Source organism: Trachemys scripta, chromosome 3, assembly GCF_013100865.1.
Source record: "Trachemys scripta elegans isolate TJP31775 chromosome 3, CAS_Tse_1.0, whole genome shotgun sequence".
Lineage (NCBI taxonomy): Eukaryota > Metazoa > Chordata > Testudines > Emydidae > Trachemys > Trachemys scripta.
This window is the reverse complement of record NC_048300.1, coordinates 42,706,369-42,725,665: the sequence shown is the minus strand read 5'-3', so window position 1 is coordinate 42,725,665 and position 19,297 is coordinate 42,706,369. Positions and strand designations below refer to the sequence as shown.

At 44.8% G+C, this 19,297-nt stretch overlaps 1 protein-coding gene across 5 annotated transcripts in view; it reads right to left on the bottom strand.

Annotated features, from left to right (window-relative positions):
- LPGAT1 (lysophosphatidylglycerol acyltransferase 1) overlaps positions 1–19,297 on the bottom strand; it is a 173,514-nt gene that overhangs the window by 67,439 nt on the left and 86,778 nt on the right. For all 5 annotated transcript variants that reach the window (XR_004644969.1, XR_004644970.1, XM_034764541.1 and 2 more), the window contains one exon: positions 841–967. Coding sequence is in view for 3 of the 5 variants with exons in the window: in XM_034764541.1 (XP_034620432.1) it covers positions 841–967 (127 nt within the window). In the remaining 2 variants the exon portion in view is untranslated. The remainder of the gene's footprint in view (positions 1–840; positions 968–19,297) is intronic.

Genomic DNA, 19,297 nt, shown 5'->3' with positions numbered 1-19,297 from the left:
AGGGGCAGGGGTGTGGATAGGGGTTGGGGCAGTCAGGGGACAGGGAACGGGGGGGTTGGATAGGGGGTGGAGTCCTGGGCAGGGGTGGTCAGGGGACAAGGAGCAGGGAGGATTGGATGGGTTGGGGGTTCTGAGGGGGGCAGTCAGGGGATGGGAAGTGGGAGGGGGCGGATAGGGGGAGGGGGCCAGGCTGTTTGGGGAGGCACAGCCTTTCCTACCCAGCCCTCCACACAGTTACTTGACTTTCCCCCAGGACCCCCTGCTCCTTATCCAACCCCCCTGCTCCCCGCCCCCTTTCCATGCCACTCAAGTGGCAGGAGCTTGCAGCCCCACTACTCGGCCGGAGCCAACCATGTCACCACGCTGCCTGGCAGGAGCGGCGGCCCAGAGTGCTGGCGACGCGGCGAGCTGAGGCTGTGGGGAAGGGGGGACAGCAGGCTAGGGGCCGTCCGGGAGCTCAAGGGCCAGGCAGGACAGTCCTGCGGGCCATAGTTTGCCCACGTCTGGTTTAGGTGAAACTTAATGAGCAACATAGAAGGGAAGCCAATTACAATACAACTGCAAACAAACCAACACAGTGAGGTAAAACCCATATCCTGTAGAACACAGTTTTAATAGTTGTTGCGTGTAATCAGTCAATGAGCACAATACATCACACTATTCAGAAACATAACTGCCTCCCAAGTCCTATGTCTAAACAACTAGACAAACTACTTCTAAATACAGAAAGTATTTTGAAAGATTTTACTACCTCTCTCCAACATTCTGAAATGTGCTGTGCAGGACTCAAACTGATTTTTAGGCCTTAATTCAACTGTGTACTAAAACTTTATTTCCTACCTGTAATGTACATGTGTGACTGTCGGTCGTCTGTAGCCAAGAATCCAGGTCTGGATGTCTATAGGTTCTGCATTAGGGTAAGCAATGGTTGTATCTATCACCCACTGAAGACCTTTTGATTTGCTCTCTATGAATAAAGTGGAAGAAATAAGATGGGGTGTTAAAGTTAGACCAAATTATACTCCATTAGCTTGACATCCGTTCTAATTTTACATTTTCTTAATATTACTGTATATACTCGTTCATTAGCCGGTTCGTTTATAAGTTGACCCCCCAAAATGGATAGGTAAAAATAGCAAAAAACTGTATGACCCTTTCATAAGCCGACCCTATATTTCAGGGGTTGGAAAACTTTGGCTCCCGGCCGTCAGGGTAAGCCGCCAGCAGGTCGGGACGTTTTGTTTATTTGAAGCGTCTGCAGGCATGGAGTCCCTCAGCTCCCTGTGGCCGCGGTTCGCCGTTCCCAGCCAATGTGAATGGTGAACCTCAGCCACAGAGAGCTGAGGGACTCCATGCCTGCAGACGCTCCAAATAAACAAAACAACAAACAATGTATTCGAATCTTCAATTCAATTATTCCAGAGAGTTTAAAATCATCAAATTTTGGCAGACCCATTTATAAGCCGACCCTCGCTCTTTGATGAGTCACTTTTTTTTTTTTTTAACCAAAAATATTCAGCTTATGAACGAGCATATACAGTATATCACTTAATTTGTACAAACATTACTTAAATCCCCAAAAAAACAGGTAGATCAGGAGAAAGACTAAGGACATGGTGAATTTCATTATACGTAAAATCCCAGAAATATGGTCAAAATCTCAATGTAATTCTCCTAAACAGTCTCTAACAACTAGTATAATTTTTATTGACATGATCTATGCCTTGTGTCCCAGCATGCCCACTGTTTCACTTTGTTTTGATACTTTGCTTTTTATATGTATTTATACAGAAAGCCACAATATTTCTTTTAAAAAAATTTAAAAAGTCCCCTTTCCTACATTATTAAATAACACCACCATAGATTATCAAAACTGATAGTTTTTTTAAACCTAAAGTCATATTTAACTATTTATGCAGTTTACTTTTTCATTCAGTTCATTCCGTATTTCATTCAGTTTGGGCAGTTTAATTTGCTGCTCTCTCCTCCACGAGCACAAAGTTGCAACATTTAGTTTGCAAACAATGCAGACAAAAATATACAAAAAAAGTTTAAAAAATTCATTTCTTTTAAAACGTGTCAGGAGAAATATGTCTGTTAGCGTTAGGTTTTTGTAAAAGCCCTCCTTCCCCTACACTACTCCAAAAGACGGGGAAAAAACCATATCTAAGCCTAAATTACCTTTTAGATTAATATATTTATTGGCTTTCCTACCGCATTCACCACAGTATTATCTGAACATACATAAATTATTAATTAATTTACCCTCAAGACACCCTTGATAAGTAGGGAAGTATTACTGTCCTCTATGTACTGAGAGAGGGGAATGGAACCACAGAGATTAAGAGATCTGCCTAAGGCCTGGTGTACACTACGAGTTTAGATTGAATTTAGCAGCGTTAAATCGAATTAACCCTGCACCCATCCACACAACTAAGCCATTTTTGTCGGCATAAAGGGCTCTTAAAATCTATTTCTGTACTCCTCCCCGACGAGGGGAGTGATGCCGAAATCGACATTGCCGGTTCGAATTAGGGTTAGTGTGGAGGCAATTCGACGGTATTGGCCTCCGGGAGCTATCCCACAGTGCACCATTGTGACCGCTCTGGACAGGAATCTGAACTCGGATGCACTGGCCAGGCAGACAGGAAAAGCCCCGCAAACTTTTGAATTTCATTTCCTGTTTGCCCAGCATGGAGAGCTGATCAGCACAGGTGACCATGCAGTCCCAGGATCGAAAAAGAGCTCCAGCATGGACCGTACGGGAGGTACTGGATCTGATTGCTGTATGGGGAGATGAATTCGTGCTATCACAACTCCGTTCCAGAAGACGGAATGCCAAAACATTTGAAAAAATCTCCAAGGCCACGATGGACAGAGGCCACAACAGGGACTCAACACAGTGCCGCATGAAACTTAAGGAGCTGAGACAAGCGTACCAGAAAGCCAAAGAATCAAACGGACGCTCCGGGACAGAGCCACAGACATGCCGCTTCTACGCTGAGCTGCAGGCAATTCTAAGGGGGGCCGCCACCACTACCCCACCCCTGTCCGTGGACTCCGATGGTGGGATACTCTCAGTTGCCATGCCTGAGGATTTTGCAGACGGGGAAGATGAGGAGGAGGAGGAGGAGGTGGTGGTTGAGGAGAGCACACATCACACTGTTCTCCCCGACAGCCAGGATCTTTTTCTCACGCTGACTGAAATACCCTCCCAATCCGGTATCCCGGATCATGAAGTCCTAGACGGGACCTCTGGTGAATGTACCTTTGTAAATATAAAACATGCTTTAAAAGCAAGCATTTTTTAAGGATTAATTTGCCCTGAGGACTTGGGATGCGTTCGTGGCCAGTATAGCTACTGGAAAAGTCTGTTAACATGTCTGGGGATGGAGCGGAAATCCTCCAGGGACATCTCCATGAAGCTCTCCTGGAGTTACTCTAAAAGCCTTTGCAGAAGGTTTCTGGGGAGAGCAGCCTTATTCCGTCCTCCATGGTAGGACACTTTACCACGCCACACTAGTAGCAAGTAATCTGGTATCATTGCATGACAAAGCCTGGCAGCATATGGTCCCGGTGTTTGCTGGCATTCAAGCAACATCTGTTCTTTATCTCTCTGTGTTATCCTCAGGAGAGTGATATCGTTCATGGTAACCTGGTTGGAATATGGGAAATATGGGACATTCATAGGTGGCCATTCCTACTGGGCTGTTTGCCTGTGGCTGAGAAGAAATCCTCCCCGCAGTTAGCCAAGCAGTGGGGGGAGGAAGGGGGAGGACACCATTGACGCTGAGCTGTTCGCGTCTGGCTAGGAGGGATCTTCCTTGATACCAGCCACGCGGTGCGGTGGGGGGAGGGTTAAAGCAGTCATCCCAGAGAAAAGGATGGGGGAGGGGATTCGTTTGGTTTCTGCTGCTGCATGTTAACACGAAAACCGCAGCCCTAAATGGACAACTCAACAGGCTTTGCTTGGTATAGGCAAGGAGGGCGCTACTGTTATGAAGGTTGCAGAAGCCAAAAGACTATGGCTTACCATGGCCGCCTGCAAGCCGAATTCTGTTCCCCGGCATGTTTGATCTCTAACACCAAAGATGCAGGTACTCAATATAAGATGCAAAAAATGACCTTGTACCGAAATCGCATATGCTACGTAACGTGAATAGTGTTGTTCACCATGAAAGAGTATACCCATTGTTCTGTAAAATGTATCTTTTTAAATACTTCTCTCCCTTTTTTTCCCTCCCACATCTTCAAATGTTTCAAGCCTCTCTCCCAAAGGCTCTCTCAGATAAGGCGGCAAAAAAAAAAAAAAATTTTAAAAGCATGCACGATGAAATGTTCTCTGAGCACTTGCAGGCGTCCCGCACGGAAAGAGCTCAGCAGAAAGTGTGGAGGAACTCAATCGCACAGGACAAGAAAGCAGCCAGTGAATGTGAGGAGAGGTGGCAGCAGGAAGATCAGAGGAGGCAGGATGAAATGCTGGGACTACTGCGGGAATAAGCGGACATGATCCGGTGTTTGGTGGAGGTTCAGGAATGTCAGCTGGAGAGACTGCTGCTGCAGCCACTGTTTAACCGCCCTCCCTCCTCCCCAAGTTCCATAGCCTCCTCACCCAGATGCCTAAGAACGCGGGGGGGGGGGGGGGGGGGCGAGGTGGCTCCAAGCACCCAACCACTCCACCCCAGTGGACAGAAGGCTGTCATTCAACAAGTTTTGAAGTGGCCTTTTCCTTCCCGCCTCCCCCCCGGGCTACCTTGTCAGTTCTCTCCCTATTTTTATAATCAATTAATAAAGAATACATGGTTTTTAAACAACAGTGACTATTTCCAAGCTGTGATCAAAGGGGGGAGGGTGGTTGGCTTACAGGGAATTAGAGTCAACCCAGGGGGCAGGTTTTCATCAAGGAGAAACAAATAGAACTGTCACACGGTACCCTGGCCAGTCATGAAACTGGTTTTCAAAGCTTCTCTGATGCGCAGTGCTTCCTGATATGCTCTTCTAATCGCCCTGGTGTCTGGCTGCACGTAATCAGCGGCCAGGCGATTTGCCTCAACCTCCCACCCACCATAAACGTCTCCCCCTTACTCTCACAGAGATTGTGGAGCACACAGCAAGCAGCAACAACAATGGGGATATTGGTTTCGCTGAGGTCTGAGCGAGTCAGTAAACTGCGCCAGCGACCTTTCAAATGTCCAAATGCACACTCTACTACCATTCTGCACTTGCTCAGCCTATAGTTGAACAGCTCTTTACTACTGTCCAGGGTGCCTGTGTACGGCTTCATGAGCCAGGGCATTAAGGGATAGGCTGGGTCCCCAAGGATAACTATAGGCATTTCAACATCCCCAACAGTTATTTTCTGGTCTGGGAAGTAAATCCCTTCCTATAGCCATTTAAACAGACCAGAGTTCCTGAAGACACGACCGTCATGAACCTTTCCCAGCCATCCCATGTTGATGGTGGTGAAACGTCCCTTGTGATCCACCAGTGCTTGCAGCACCATTGAAAAGTACCCCTTGCGGTTTATGTACTGGTTGCCTTGGTGGTCCGGTCCCAAGATAAGAACATGGGTTCCGTCCATCGCCTCACAACAGTTAGGGAATCCCATTGCAGCAAAGCCATCTACTATGACTTGCACATTTCCCAGAGTCACTACCTTTGATAGCAGCAGCTCAGTGATTGCGTTGGCTATCATGACAGCAACCCCCACAGTAGATTTGCCCACTCCAAATTGATTCCCGACTGACCGGTAGCTGTCTGCCATTGCAAGCTTCCAGAGGGCTATCACCACTCGCTTGTGAACCATGAGGGCTGCTCTCATCTTGGTATTCTTGCAGTTCAGGGCAGGGGAAAGCAAGTCACAAAGTTCCATGAAAGTTCCTTTACACATGCAAAAGTTTTGGAGCCACTGGGAATCATCCCAGATCTGCAACACTGTGTGATCCCCCCAGTCTGTGCTTGTTTCCCAGGCCCAGAATCGGCATTCCACGGCATGAACCTGCCCCATTAACACCATGATGTCCACATTGCTGGGGCCCGTGCTTTGAGAGAAGTCTGTGTCCATGTCCTCATCACCGCGCTGCCATCGCCTCCTCGCCCGGTTTTTCAGCTTCTGGTTCTGCATAAACTGATAATGCGTGAGGTGTTTACAATGCTCATAACTGTTGCGGTGAGCTGAACGAGCTCCATGCTTGCGTGCTATGGCATCTTCTCGGGCAATCCAGGGACATTTACCTATAACCACCCGCGACAAGTTTTTGGCCCCCTCAGGCATTGGGAGCTCAACCCAGAATTCCAATGAGCAGCGGGGACTGCGGGAACTGTGGGATAGCTACCACAGTGCACTGCTCAGAATGTCAATGCTTGCCACGGTACTATGGACGCACACCACCGAATTAATGTGCTTAGTGTTGACACATGCACTTGTCTTTATACAATCTGTTCCCAAAAATCAACTTCTGTAAAATAAGAATAATTTCGTAAAATAAGAATAATCCCGGGATCTGACATCAGGAATCTGGTCAGGTAGTTATTTCTGTGTTTTGTCCGGACTGAGGACTGTCCTGTCTCTGTATCTATTCATCTTCCTGTGGAGTGTTTGAGTCTGGGTGCCATCTCCGTCCGGGGATCAGCCAACCAAGGGGTTCCTGTCCCCGTGGTCTGAGTGAGTGAAATCTGCACAATCGCAGCCACACCGCACCTTGGGTAAAACCCTTGGTGTGAAAGCAAGGGCTATTGAGGCAGTAGCCTATGGGCTCCTTTTGTGTGTTGCACCAGGCATCGCTCTGGCGAACCCGAATTTCCTTCTTGTGTGATTGGTGTGTGTAAAGTCCTCCTGTATTGGTAACCAGACAGGTAAGACGGGACAGTTCCCTAAAGGAACGCCAGCTCTGTATTTTCTATATTTTAGGAAGGGTCCGGACTCCTGTAAATTTCTGGAAAAATGGTCTAGGCTAACTCAGAGAAATCCCAAAACTCAGTGGCCACTGTTCAAATCTTGGAACAAAGACCGAGTGGACGTCTTAAAAGACAAAACTCGGCCAACATAAAACTAAATTGGCTAAAGAAGAGGTTAATTGTTTCATGCAATGGTGGGAAGAGGCAAATCGTAGGTGGACAAAATCAAAACTCGCCACTCTCAAATATTCAAATAATAAGTTAAAAGCTTTATTAAAAGCCTCCTCTCTCACCACCAGACCGAGCGTTCCTCTTTACCCCGTTCTCCGAAAGAAAAAACAACAACCCCGGATCGATCCCAACCCCCTTCATACTCCCCTCTCATTGTAAAAAGGATAAAACGCCCCTTGTTCTGTTCCCCTTCATTGTCTGCCTCAGAAACTGATTCTTTAGTGTTCCACTACCAATTCAGCAAGGAGGGTGGGCTCCTCAACTAGCCCCCACCCTTCCTGTTCCCTTTCCTTGAACATTTCTTTCAAAATTGTGAAATGACCACACTATCACTCAAAAAAACAACAACAAAAAAACGGTTCATTGGAAAAAGCAGGATCAGGCCCATACAAGCAGGCAAGCGACAGATAAAGAAACTGAAAAACAGGTTGGAAGCCCTAAGGGCATAGTGTCAGGAGTAAGTGCAAGCATGAACCTCTGGAACAATACTTAAAATGGTGAAATCTGAGTTGATAAAGTTGTCATTTTGGGAGATAAACAAGTGATTTAAGGAAAGAGAGTGAACTGGAGAGAATTAAACAGTTAAACTTTGTGAAAATGTTAAAAAGGACCTTGTTAAAAGAATTCTTGGTTTCTTTGCAGCCATTCTAAAGGAAAAATGGGCCCTTTTCCAGAGGAATGTCTGTTAATAATCCAGGTAAAGAGACTATCTAATTAAAATCATTTGACTATGAACAATTTAGTCAAATTTGTTAAAAGAACATAAGGGAGGGGGTTTTCTATTGGAACTTAACTGCCCCAAATGTATAAAGGTAATGTAACCTATGTAAAAACAAAGCAGTGCAAAAGAAATGTTAAGGAAGAGAAAATGTGTATGTATCTGTCTGTGGGAATATGTGAGGTTTGTAAAACTCCTGTTTTGTAGGTTTATGATAAATTGGTTTTGTTTTGTTTATAATGCCACTAAAATCCATTTGACTCTTTAATTCAAAGTTGCAAAACTGACAGACCTTTTTGCCAGACACAGGTAATCAGTGTTGGTTGGCTTTGGAATTTGGTAGTTAACCCTTAAGGGGTAACTTAATTCTTTACAAAATTTAAAATGTTTTTAAACAAAGATCAAGTCATGGCTGAAGCAGGACAGTCAAAATCAGAAGAATAGGAAGAGATTCTGGATTATTTTTGTTTGGTTGGTTTTGTAACAAAATAGCAAATGAGAGCTGTAGTAAAAGAATAAAGACAGTGCCCCTTTGAAGCAACAGTAGGGGTCAGGTGCACAAAACAAAAAGAAGCAATGTTAGAAACACTGAGCCTTAAAATGGCTCTGTGTAATCAGACTGTCACTTTGATAAGGATACATAAAAACTCTACCTTATGTAAAAATTAATATGGCTAATGTTTTAAAAGTTAAAGTATAGAAGGAATGTGCAGACATGTTCAGTGTATATTATAGAGGGGGTAAAAGAAATGCAACAAAACATGCTACTTAATTAAAATCCTATTAGGGCTCCAAAGGAGCCACAATAGATCGTGTTTTCTTTTTCAGCTCTGTGTGTGTTTTGGAAGCAAGAGTTAAAAAGTTATCAAAACTCTGGTAAAAGTTAATTGTGTTCCTTTTAAGACAGAGTCTCTGAGCTCTGCTGATGGCTTTGAATCCAAAAGCCAAGCCTGTTGATGCAAATTACCTAACTGATAAAGGAAGGAGAGAACTGCCAGCACAAAGTAATTGCAAATAAAGGACATACCTCGTCAGCAAACAAATTGTCTAAATAAACGGCACGGTATAACAAGATACCTTTAATTAAAATAAATTTAATGTTAATAAGTACTCCTGTAATAATGTATAGTGTGTATGATTTTTGGAAATATCCTTTATGGTAATGATGCTTTTCAGCTATTACCTGTGAATAAACTTAAAGCTTAACACAGCAGGAAAGACATTGTAAACTTGGTCTGCTGTAAAGGAAAAACTGAGGTACACCACCTCATGGATTTAATGACTGAACAGTAAAATAATTTCTCCATAACCCTTAAAAGATAGCAGCCATTAAAACCTGGCCTGTCTATAGAACAAAAACACAGGAAAATATGGAGGTAATTCCTCTTGTTTTGCCTGCAATCAGCAAGGGTATTTGTAAAAGAAAGGAATATTTTAAGCAATAATAAATGCCACCCCAAAAGGGGTAGAAAAATGTTATTTTTGTCTTTCAGAAAAAGCTGATACCAGCTACAGGACAACTTAAGTAAGTACTGTATTTTTAAAAAGGTAAAAAGGTAACATAGTTCCTAAAACAAACAAAAAGGCAATGTGGGAAACCCAACCATTCATATTATACATGTAAATGGCAACATATTAAGAATTGCCACTGCAGAAAGACATAACAGCTTACCATTGGTATAACATTTTCTGAATGGTCTCCCACAACTACTGGCATACTAATGTTACTAACCCTAATTGTTTTTGGTTTAAAATTGTATGTGTTTAATTTAAATGTTTGCAATGTGCTGTTGGATAAAACAAATGTATGCAAAGCTAGAGCCATAGGCCCAAATCACCTCCCAGTATTTTCTATTATGTGGACTAAATAAAAAGTGACACTGGCGATTAATAATCTTAGTGTCAAAAGGGGGATATGTAGGAGCAGGATTTTATAATGTCCCATAAGAATTACTGTATGATTTGATTTCAACCTGTCAGCCACCCTTTTTGAATAGCAGAAAGGAATGACAGACCAGAACAATCCTTATGACTTATTATGGTCACCCTTTTGTTTTAGAATAAGTTATAATGTCTACTATGGTTTCCTATATGTATTACAAAGTGGGCTCTCTAGTTAAATATACATTTCTTTCTTTTAAGGTTTAGTAAGAAAGAAACAGGATTCTCTATTTGTCTATGTTAAGTAGATTAGAGGAACATTAAAGGCCTGGGTCTCAATGTAAATTGTCTTGGTTATTGATTGTAAAACTTAGCAAGGTTTTAATTTGCAATGCCTTTTTGCTCGTTATAAAATACTACTGTTTGTATTCTGAATCTGTTTGTGTGAATGAGGAATGTATGCATCAGAAAAAGATACGGTGTGAAGGCCATTGTTATAGCCAGAGTCAAGGAAGAAAGAAGAAGAAGAAGAAGAAGTAGTGAAGAGACTTAAAGGACATCAAAGAATCATCAGGTACTGCTTACAACCCAGACGGCTGTTAAACTGTGTGGCATCGCAGCGTGGATACATACTTCGCAGTGTAAGAAGGCACCACCCTCAGCAAACCAATCATCACCTCAGGACCACGCAGAGTCAATTTTGACTCCAGAAGAAGACGTAGAGGAACAGCCTGCAATACCTTACCATCTACGCTCTCGTAACGGTTGCCAGACGCAGCCGACGACCTGCCTGGTGGATGTAAAACCGTGACTGCGGTTCCCTCAGTTGAGGTTGTCAGAACCAGAAGGGCCTTGCCTCCAACATGCGCCTCTGGTTGTGCCTGTTCCTCGGCTGCTGGTGTCTTAAGGTCTGGGGAGTCCACAATGACAATTCTTTTATCCAGCAGCAAGTGTGGATAGCTCAAACCCTTAATATTTCTAATTGCTGGGTCTGCAGCCACATCCCAGCTCACTCTCAAGCTGGTGTTCCTGTCCTTGCAATCCCACTCAATTCCCCAGACCTCACTGGAGGACCTCGTCCGTTTGACAAAACATGGAACAATAATGACACTTGGGAAACAGTGGGAATAAATGTATCTAAATGGATAAGTGTGGTGGAGGAAAAAGGTGATTGGTGTTGGGTGTGTAATGGGACAGGGCTGGATCTGGGAAAAAGCCGTTGCCTTCAGCATATTGTGGCCAATGGTGTATGGGATTATTCTAATAAAACTAAGAAGTGGCGGGCTGGGTATGGGGATATGAATGTTTTCTTGACCTGAGGATCAAACAGAAAAATCAATTCATGTTCCCCCTACAGTAACCTTAGTGAAAACAATACAATCTTTCAACACCATGCAAAAAGGCTCCTAAGGTTACAAGCAGTAGTTAAGATAATGGCAAATAAAACTGAAGAAAGTTTAAGAGCTCTGGCCAAAGAAACAGGTGCAATCCGACAGATGGCCCTCCAAAACCATCAGGCATTGGACATAGTGCTGGCGGCCAAAGGAGGGACCTGTGCTCTCATTGGAAAAAGAAAAAATATTGTGTGTATATACACCTGACAACACCAATGAGGTAATAGATTGTGCTAGTCACTTAGGCCTGGTCTACACTAGGAGATTATGTCGAATTTAGCAGCGTAAAATCGAATTAACCCTGCACCTGTCCACACAACAAAGCTATTTAGTTCGACATAGAGGTCTCTTAAATTCGATTTCTGTACTCCTCCCCAACGAGGGGAATAGCACTAAATTCGACATGGCCATGTCGAATTAGGGTAGGTGTGGATGGAAATCGATGCTAATAGCTCCGGGAGCTATCCCACAGTGCACCACTCTGTTGACGCTCTGGACAGCAGTCTGAGCTCAGATGCTCTGACCAGCCACACAGGAAAAGCCCCGGGAAAATTTGAATTCCTTTTCCTGTCTGGGCAGTTTGAATCTCATTTCCTGTTTGGACATCGTGGCGAGCTCAGCAGCACTGGCAACGATGCAGAGTTCTCCAGCAGAGGTGACCATGTAATCTCAGAATAGAAAGAGGGCCCCAGCATGGACTGATCGGGAAGTCTTGGATCTGATCGCTGTGTGGGGCGATGAGTCCGTGCTTTCGGAGCTGCGATTGAAAAGACGGAATGCAAAGAAGATCTCAAAAGCCATGACGGAGAGAGGATACAGCCGGGATGCAACGCAGTGCCGCGTGAAAATCAAGGAGCTGAGACAAGCGTACCAGAAGACCAAAGAGTCAAACGGACGCTCTGGATCCCAGCCCCAGACATGCAGTTTCTATGAGGCACTGCATTCCATTCTAGGTGCGGCCGCCACCACTACCCCACCACTGACCGTGGACTCTGAGGATGGGATATTGTCGACGGCCGCTTCCTCGGAGATGTTAGCGGACGGGGAAGATGAGGAAGAGGACGAGGCAGTCGACAGCGCTTACAACGCTGATTTCTCAGATAGCCAGGATCTCTTCATCACCCTCACAGAGATCCCCTACCAACCGTCCCCAGGCGTTAACCCAGACCCTGAATCAGGGGAAGGATCAGTCGGTGTTTTAAACAAGTAAACATTTATTTTGAACAGAACAGGAATATTAACAATGGGTTTTTCATGATTAGTTTGCCCTAGACGCTCTACTTTTTAGTCCTTGCCAGTGCAGCTACTGGAAAAGAAGGTCTATATATCCAGGGATAGAGCTGAAATCCTCATGGGACATCTCCACGAAGCTCTCCTGGAGGTAATTGGAAAGCCTTTGCATGAGGTTCCTGGGGAGAGCGGCCTTATTGTATCCTCCGTGGTAGGAAACTTTTCCTCACCAGGCTATCATCAAGTACTCTGGGATCACTGCCTTGCAGAGCATGGCGGCATACGGCCCTGGTTTTTGCTGGCTTTCATGCAGCATGCGTTCTTTCTCGGTCTCAGAAATTCTCATCAGAGTGATGTCGCTCATGTGACCTGCTTAGAATTAGGGGAATGTTACTATTGGGACTGCTTGCCTGTTCCTTTACAGAACTGTCACCAGCAGTTTACCGTCACGCGGTGGAGGCGGGAGAGGGGCAGCATACAGGGATCTTTCCCGGGGACAGCTGCGAGGGGGTGGGACAGGGGCAGAGTTCATGCTTGCCGGATTGCCGGCAGCAGAAACTGGCCAACGATAGGAGCATTGCTTTGAACGTGAAAGGAGGGCACTGCTCTAATTTAAGTTTTAAGCAGCCAAAAGTCTACGGCTTACCATGTCAGCCTGCTACCTGAATTCCGCTGTCCTGCCCCGCTTGTCTGATCTCCACTGCAAGACCCCAGGCACTGAATGCGAAGGCCGAAAATTCGACCTTGTCCTGAGTGCACATGTGATAGGTGCTGTGCATTGTCTTGTTCACAGAGAAAGACTATGTTGATTGCTCACAAAAAATTATCTTTGTGAGAAATTCACTCCCTTTTTCCCATCCCACAGCTGTGACTGTCTCCCGACCTACCCTGGCATCCCCCTCGCAGAGGCTGGCGCAGATTAGGCGGAGAAAGAAAAGGACACGGGACGACATGTTCTCAGAACTTATGGGCTGCTCCTGAGCCGATGCGGCCCAGCAGACCCAGTGGAGGGAGAACATGTCGCAATACCAGTGAGCACACAGCGAACGGGAGGAGAGGTGGCGGCAGGAAGACCAGCAGGCGACAAACGCTGCTTGAACTAATGAGGGAGCAAACGGACATGCTCCGGCGCCTTGTGGATGTTCTGCAGGACCAGAGGCAGGAGGACAGAGCCCCGCTGCAGTCTATCTGTAACCACCCTCCCCCGCCACAAAGTCCCATACCCCCCTCACCCAAAGTCCCAAGAAGGAGGGGCGGCAGGGGCCGTGAAAACTGTCACTCCACCCCTGCAGACTGCTCAAGTACCAGAAGGCCCTCATTCCCAAAAATTTGATAAGTCCTTTCCTTCCCGCCTCACCCAAGCCCCCGTCCCAGTTTCATCCCCTAACTGTGTAGTTGCTAATAAAAGATACGTTTCTGTTAATTACTGTTTCCATCATGTTCTTTTAGGGGCGAGTGTGTTGGAAGGGGGGGAAGGGGGTTGGTAATTGGAGAGGACAGTCACCTTTACCAGGGTACAGACACGGGAGCAGGTTCAGCAGAAGGTCACACACACATTGCAGTCACTAGGCACCATGGTCAGTCTGGGAGGTGGGGGGGAGGGGGCATGTGACTTTGTGGCGGGGTAAGGCGGATAGAGATCTTATGCTGCAGTCCTTATCCTGGATCACAGAGACACGCAGCAGGGGATCTGTAACCGTCCTCCCCCGCCACAAAGTCACAGAGCCCCCACATACAGAGTCCCAAAAAGGAGGGGTGTCAGGCTCCGTTGAAACAACCAGTCCACCACTGCAGACCTGTCTAGGAGCAGGAGCCTGTCATTCCTCGAGTTTGGAAGCGTTCTTTCCATCACTACACCCGCTCCCCACCACAGTCTGCGTCCCAGTTTCAACACTTTACCACAAAATCCGTAATAAAGAAAACGGTGTTAATGAACAAAGTTCCATTTATTTTATTTTTAAACGTGTGTTGGAAGGGGGGATGGGGTGAACGGGGTATGTAGCTGGAGAGGATAGTCAATAGTAAGTGGGTAAAGAAATGGGGGCAGGTTCAGCTTCTGTTTAAACAAACTTAATAGTCACAGGTTACCCTGCTCACTGAGGAACCTAGCTTTCAAAGCCTCCCGGATGCACAGCGCGTCCCGCTGGGCTCTTCTAATCGCACAGCTGTCTGGCTGGGCGTAATCAGCAGTCAGGCTATTCGCCTCAACCTCCCACCCCGCCATAAAGGTCTCCCCCTTGCTCTCACAGAGATTGTGGAGCACACAACAAGCTACAATAACAATGGGGATATTGGTTTCGCTGAGATCAGAGCGAGTCAGTAAGCTTCTCCATCTCCCCTTGAGATGTCCAAAAGCACACTCCACCACCATTCTGCACTTGCTCAGACGGTAGTTGAAGAGTTCTTTTTCAGTGTCCAGGGCGCCTGTATAGGGCTTCATGAGCCAGGGCATTAGCGGGTAGGCTGGGTCCCCGAGGATCACTATAGGCATCTCCACATATCCAAGAGTTATTTTCTGGTCCGGGAAGTAAATACTTTCCTGCAGCCGTCTAACAGACCAGAGTTCCTGAAAACACGAGCGTCATGAACCTTTCCCGGCCATCCTACGTTGATGTTTGTAAAACGTCCGCTATGGTCCACCAGTGCTTGCAGCACCATTGAAAAGTAGCCCTTTCGGTTAATGTACTGGCTGGCCTGGTGGTCCAGTCCCAGGATAGGAATGTGAGTTCCATCTATAGCCCCACTGCAGGTTGGGAATCCCATCGCGGCGAAGCCATCTATGATGACCTCGACGTTTCCAGGGGTCACTACCTTTGACAGCAGTACATCAACGATTGCGTTGGCCACTTGCATCACAGCAACCCCCACGGTAGATTTGCCCATGCCAAAGTGGTTCGCGACTGACCGGTAGCTGTCTGGCATTGCAAGCTTCCAGAGGGCTATAGCAACTCGCTTATGGACAGTCAGGGCTGCTCGCATCCGGGTGTCCTTGCGCTTCAGGGCAGGGGACAGCAACTCACAAAGTTCCACGAAAGATCCCTTCCGCATACGAAAGTTTCGCAGCCACTGTGATTCATCCCAGACCTGCAGCACTATGCGGTCCCACCAGTCCGTGCTTGTTTCCCGGGCCCAGAATCTCCGTTCCAAAGCATCAACATGACCCATTGCCACCATGATGTTCACGGCGCGGGGTCCCGTGCTTTGTGAGAGGTCTGTGCCACTCTCAGACTTCATGTCCTCACCGCGCTGCCATAGCCTCCTTGCCCGATTTCTCATCATCCACCTTTTCCAGAGGCAGATGCTAAGGTGCGAGGTGTTGACAACGGCCATAACTGCAGCAATGGTCGCAGCGGGCTCCATGCTCGCAGTGCTGTGGCGTCCGCACTGTCACTCACCAGAAAAGTGCACAAACTGATTGCCTGCCGGCGCTTTCAGGAAGGGAGGGCGGGAGTGACGGTTCGATGACAACAGTTACCCAAAACCACCCTCGACACATTTTTTTCCCCAGCAGGCATTGGGGGCTCGACCCAGAATTCCAATGGGCAGCGGGGACTGCGGGAACTGTGGGATAGCTGCCCACAGTGCACCACTTCCAATGTCGACGCTTGCCCCGTTAGTGTGGACTCACAAAGTCGAATTACTGTCCTTAGTGTGGATACACACATTCAACTTTGTAATATCGATTCCACATATTCGATTTAAGTACAATCGAACTACTCTCATAGTGTAGACATACCCTTAGAACAAATCGCATATTTTTCCCATGAAGAGCCAAGTTCTTTATGGAAGTGGCTAAGTAACCTGTTCAATTTCTCTGGCATAGGAAACTGGTTGTTTCAGGGAGCCCTGACTATCCTGTTTGGAATCCTAATGATTTTTGTATGTTTTCAGTTAATCTCCTATTGTATCCAGAATTGTATAAGGTATGCCACACCCAAGTGACTGCCCCAAAACAGAATGCTCATATGATGGTGTTAAATATCACTGATGAACGAAGAGATAAAGAACAATTAAAATGTGGAACCCAGTAATTGTTGGTCTTTGCGTAAGCTTGACCAAAAGGAAGGATTGTGAAAGTGAAATGAATTATATTAAAGGAATAGAATGAATTAAAGAATTCTGTATGTACCTTTAAGTAAAAATGAGAAATGCTGCAATCCATGTGGCAGGAAAGTAGACATTAACTGCTTAATGAATTGCTCCACTTAAGGGCAATTGGTGAAGCATTAGCTTTAGGTTGATAAGAGTTAATAAGGAAGCAGGATATGTATATTGTGCCCCGTGCAAATTTTACAATTTTGCTCTCTCTGTCCCTTTGTTTAGTTCGCACCCTTTTATCTGTATACATAAGACTGTTTGGATCTTGCAGGGGGGCTCACATTATCTGAATATATTAGCAGAGCACTGTGCTAATAAAACAGAGTGGTCTGACAAACTATGAGTCCTGAGTCTAACTTTGACAAAGGTAAGCAGGTGTTATCATCATACTAATGAGATAATAGGAGACTAGGTTCAAAACCCAAAAACATATTTATGAAACAATTCTTATAGTTTTGAAAATTCAAAACATTTCATCCACGCTATAAAATTAGTAAACACAAAAAACAGCAAACATCTTCTGCAAAACAATTCAATTTCTTTACAAGGAATTTCAGAGTTCCAACCAATGACAGTAAATACTGATTGTAATTCTGGCCCAAATATCAAACAGTTGCCACTATTATTAGCTGGGTAACATGAACAAATAATTTAGAAAGATGAAAAGAATAACTCTCAAATAATATTTTTAATGTTAGCAGTGAAATTCAATCTAATGCTAAAGTAATTCATAGCAAATCCAAAGCAGTTCTCTCTTTTTATGTATTTTATCATACATACATACATACATACATACACACACACACACACACCTGAAAAATAAAGATAAATTATATTATTTTCCATAGCGTGAAATAAAAATGAACTATTAACACTAGTCTTATTATGGGGTGGGAAGCACAAGTCATTACTAGTAAGAAGTGCCAAAAGAATACAAAATAATATTTTAACCAAAATCTTTTGATTTTACACAAAAAATTGTTCCGAGCTATTTAACAGAAAGTAAGTAGTGGTTTCAAACTGCTGTCTCAATACCTGATGGTTTGGACTCCATCACTGCAGGAAGGCCACTGCTGCCTCCACCCCTCTTCTGTGTTGCTTTCCTACTTGCTTGCCCTAACTTAGTAGCAACTGAGGGGCAGTGCTGTGTGGCTGCCTCAAACCAGCTCCACCTCAACACAAAGAAACCATAGATCTGAGTCCTAAGACAAACCACTAGCCCTAATTATAAAAGGTCTTGCACCCTCTCAGCCTTTCATAGACCTCAGCTCTTCATTCAATTAGTTACTATTGCATCCCACCACAAAGATACCAACTTGTCGAAGTCCGAGATACACTTTAAATCAGGACTGTGAAGGAATCCATGACTTCAGCCTTATTCTTTCATTTGAAAACTTATAGACACTGTCAACTTGAATTTTCTAATAGTCTTCTAATAGAAACAGTATACATTTCTGGATGTATAGTCAGTTTCACTGGTTTTATTGAATTGCACTATTTATGTTCTCCCTGAGAAAGTGTTTCCAATAACAGCAAAGCTCAAGCTGATACTGAAACTCCAGAGGAAGCAGGCCCGTTGCACAAAGAGAGAGCAGGGCTATGCCCGCCTGAGCATATTTGATGGTGTTGCTCTCAGGTCCATCCAAACAGACTTCTGAACCCAAGAAATTATTATTATTATTATTATTATTTTTAATCAGGGCACACTATTTGCTACATCAGAAAACTGATCTTTTTGAAATAAGGTAATTTTTTAAAAAAATGCAAGCTTACCATGTCATTTTGGTTTTGTTATGCATTTGAATCGAAAAATCATTCTTAGATGGCACTGAATATTCACCATACCTAAGGGAGAGTACGGTTCTGCTTTGCTTAAAAAGGTCTTGGCAATTTTCACTACAATTCTAGTCCACCCAGCACCAGAATTTAAAATCCTGATGGTTGAAGGCCAATTGGACTTTCTAACACATATATAAGGCACATCTACACAATAAATGCACAGCCCCATTTTTAGGATGCGCAGAACCAGGCTATAATTTTGATTCAGTTTTAACCTAATTCAAAGTTACACACCCATTTAGACGTAAAAAAAAAAAAAAAAAAAAAAAAAAATGGGGAAGCGTTGTAATTGGAGTCCAGATAATTTGTAGTATAAAGAAGCTTTACATGCGCCTGTTCAAGAACCCCTCCCTCCAGCTTTGGTGTGACCAGGGCAACCACAATCATCCCTGGCAGCCAAGCTATTTTGAACTTTCCATTTCTATTAAAAGACTCTCAATCTGCCTTTTTGGTAGAAGCTGAAAGATCAAACAGCTTGACTAGCAGAGGGCTCTCTGAAGCAGCAGCTAGCTAGAACAACTTTGAAATTGACCTTCCTGGGGCCTTGTGTTTTCTCCTTATGAGTTTTCTCCTGGGCTGCAACTTTCCAAACATTTTACTGTGAGCCATATTATTTTAATCTTTTAGTTTCTCTTCGAATAATTGGGAAACATTCACACCCCTGATCCTTCTCTTTTAATAGAGGATGAATGTTCAAAATAGCCTGCAGGCATTCATTCATACACAAATCATGTAGAAGTAGGTTACCTTGTGAGAGGTACACACCATGCACTATTGTTTTTTCCTAGTACTTGGACACACACACACAAAAATAAGAATAATCAACAATCGAGGGAATATTTGTTTGGCTAGGAAAGCAAATCAAAGGAGAAACTAAGCCGTCTCAATGTACTTTTTCTTCTGAAATAATAGCAGCGGTCAATTTTCATAATTATTTCTTCCCTGTTCTCATTCTTTCAGGGTGGGTGGATCCTTTGATCTTCATATCAGTGCCTAGTGGTGCCCAAAA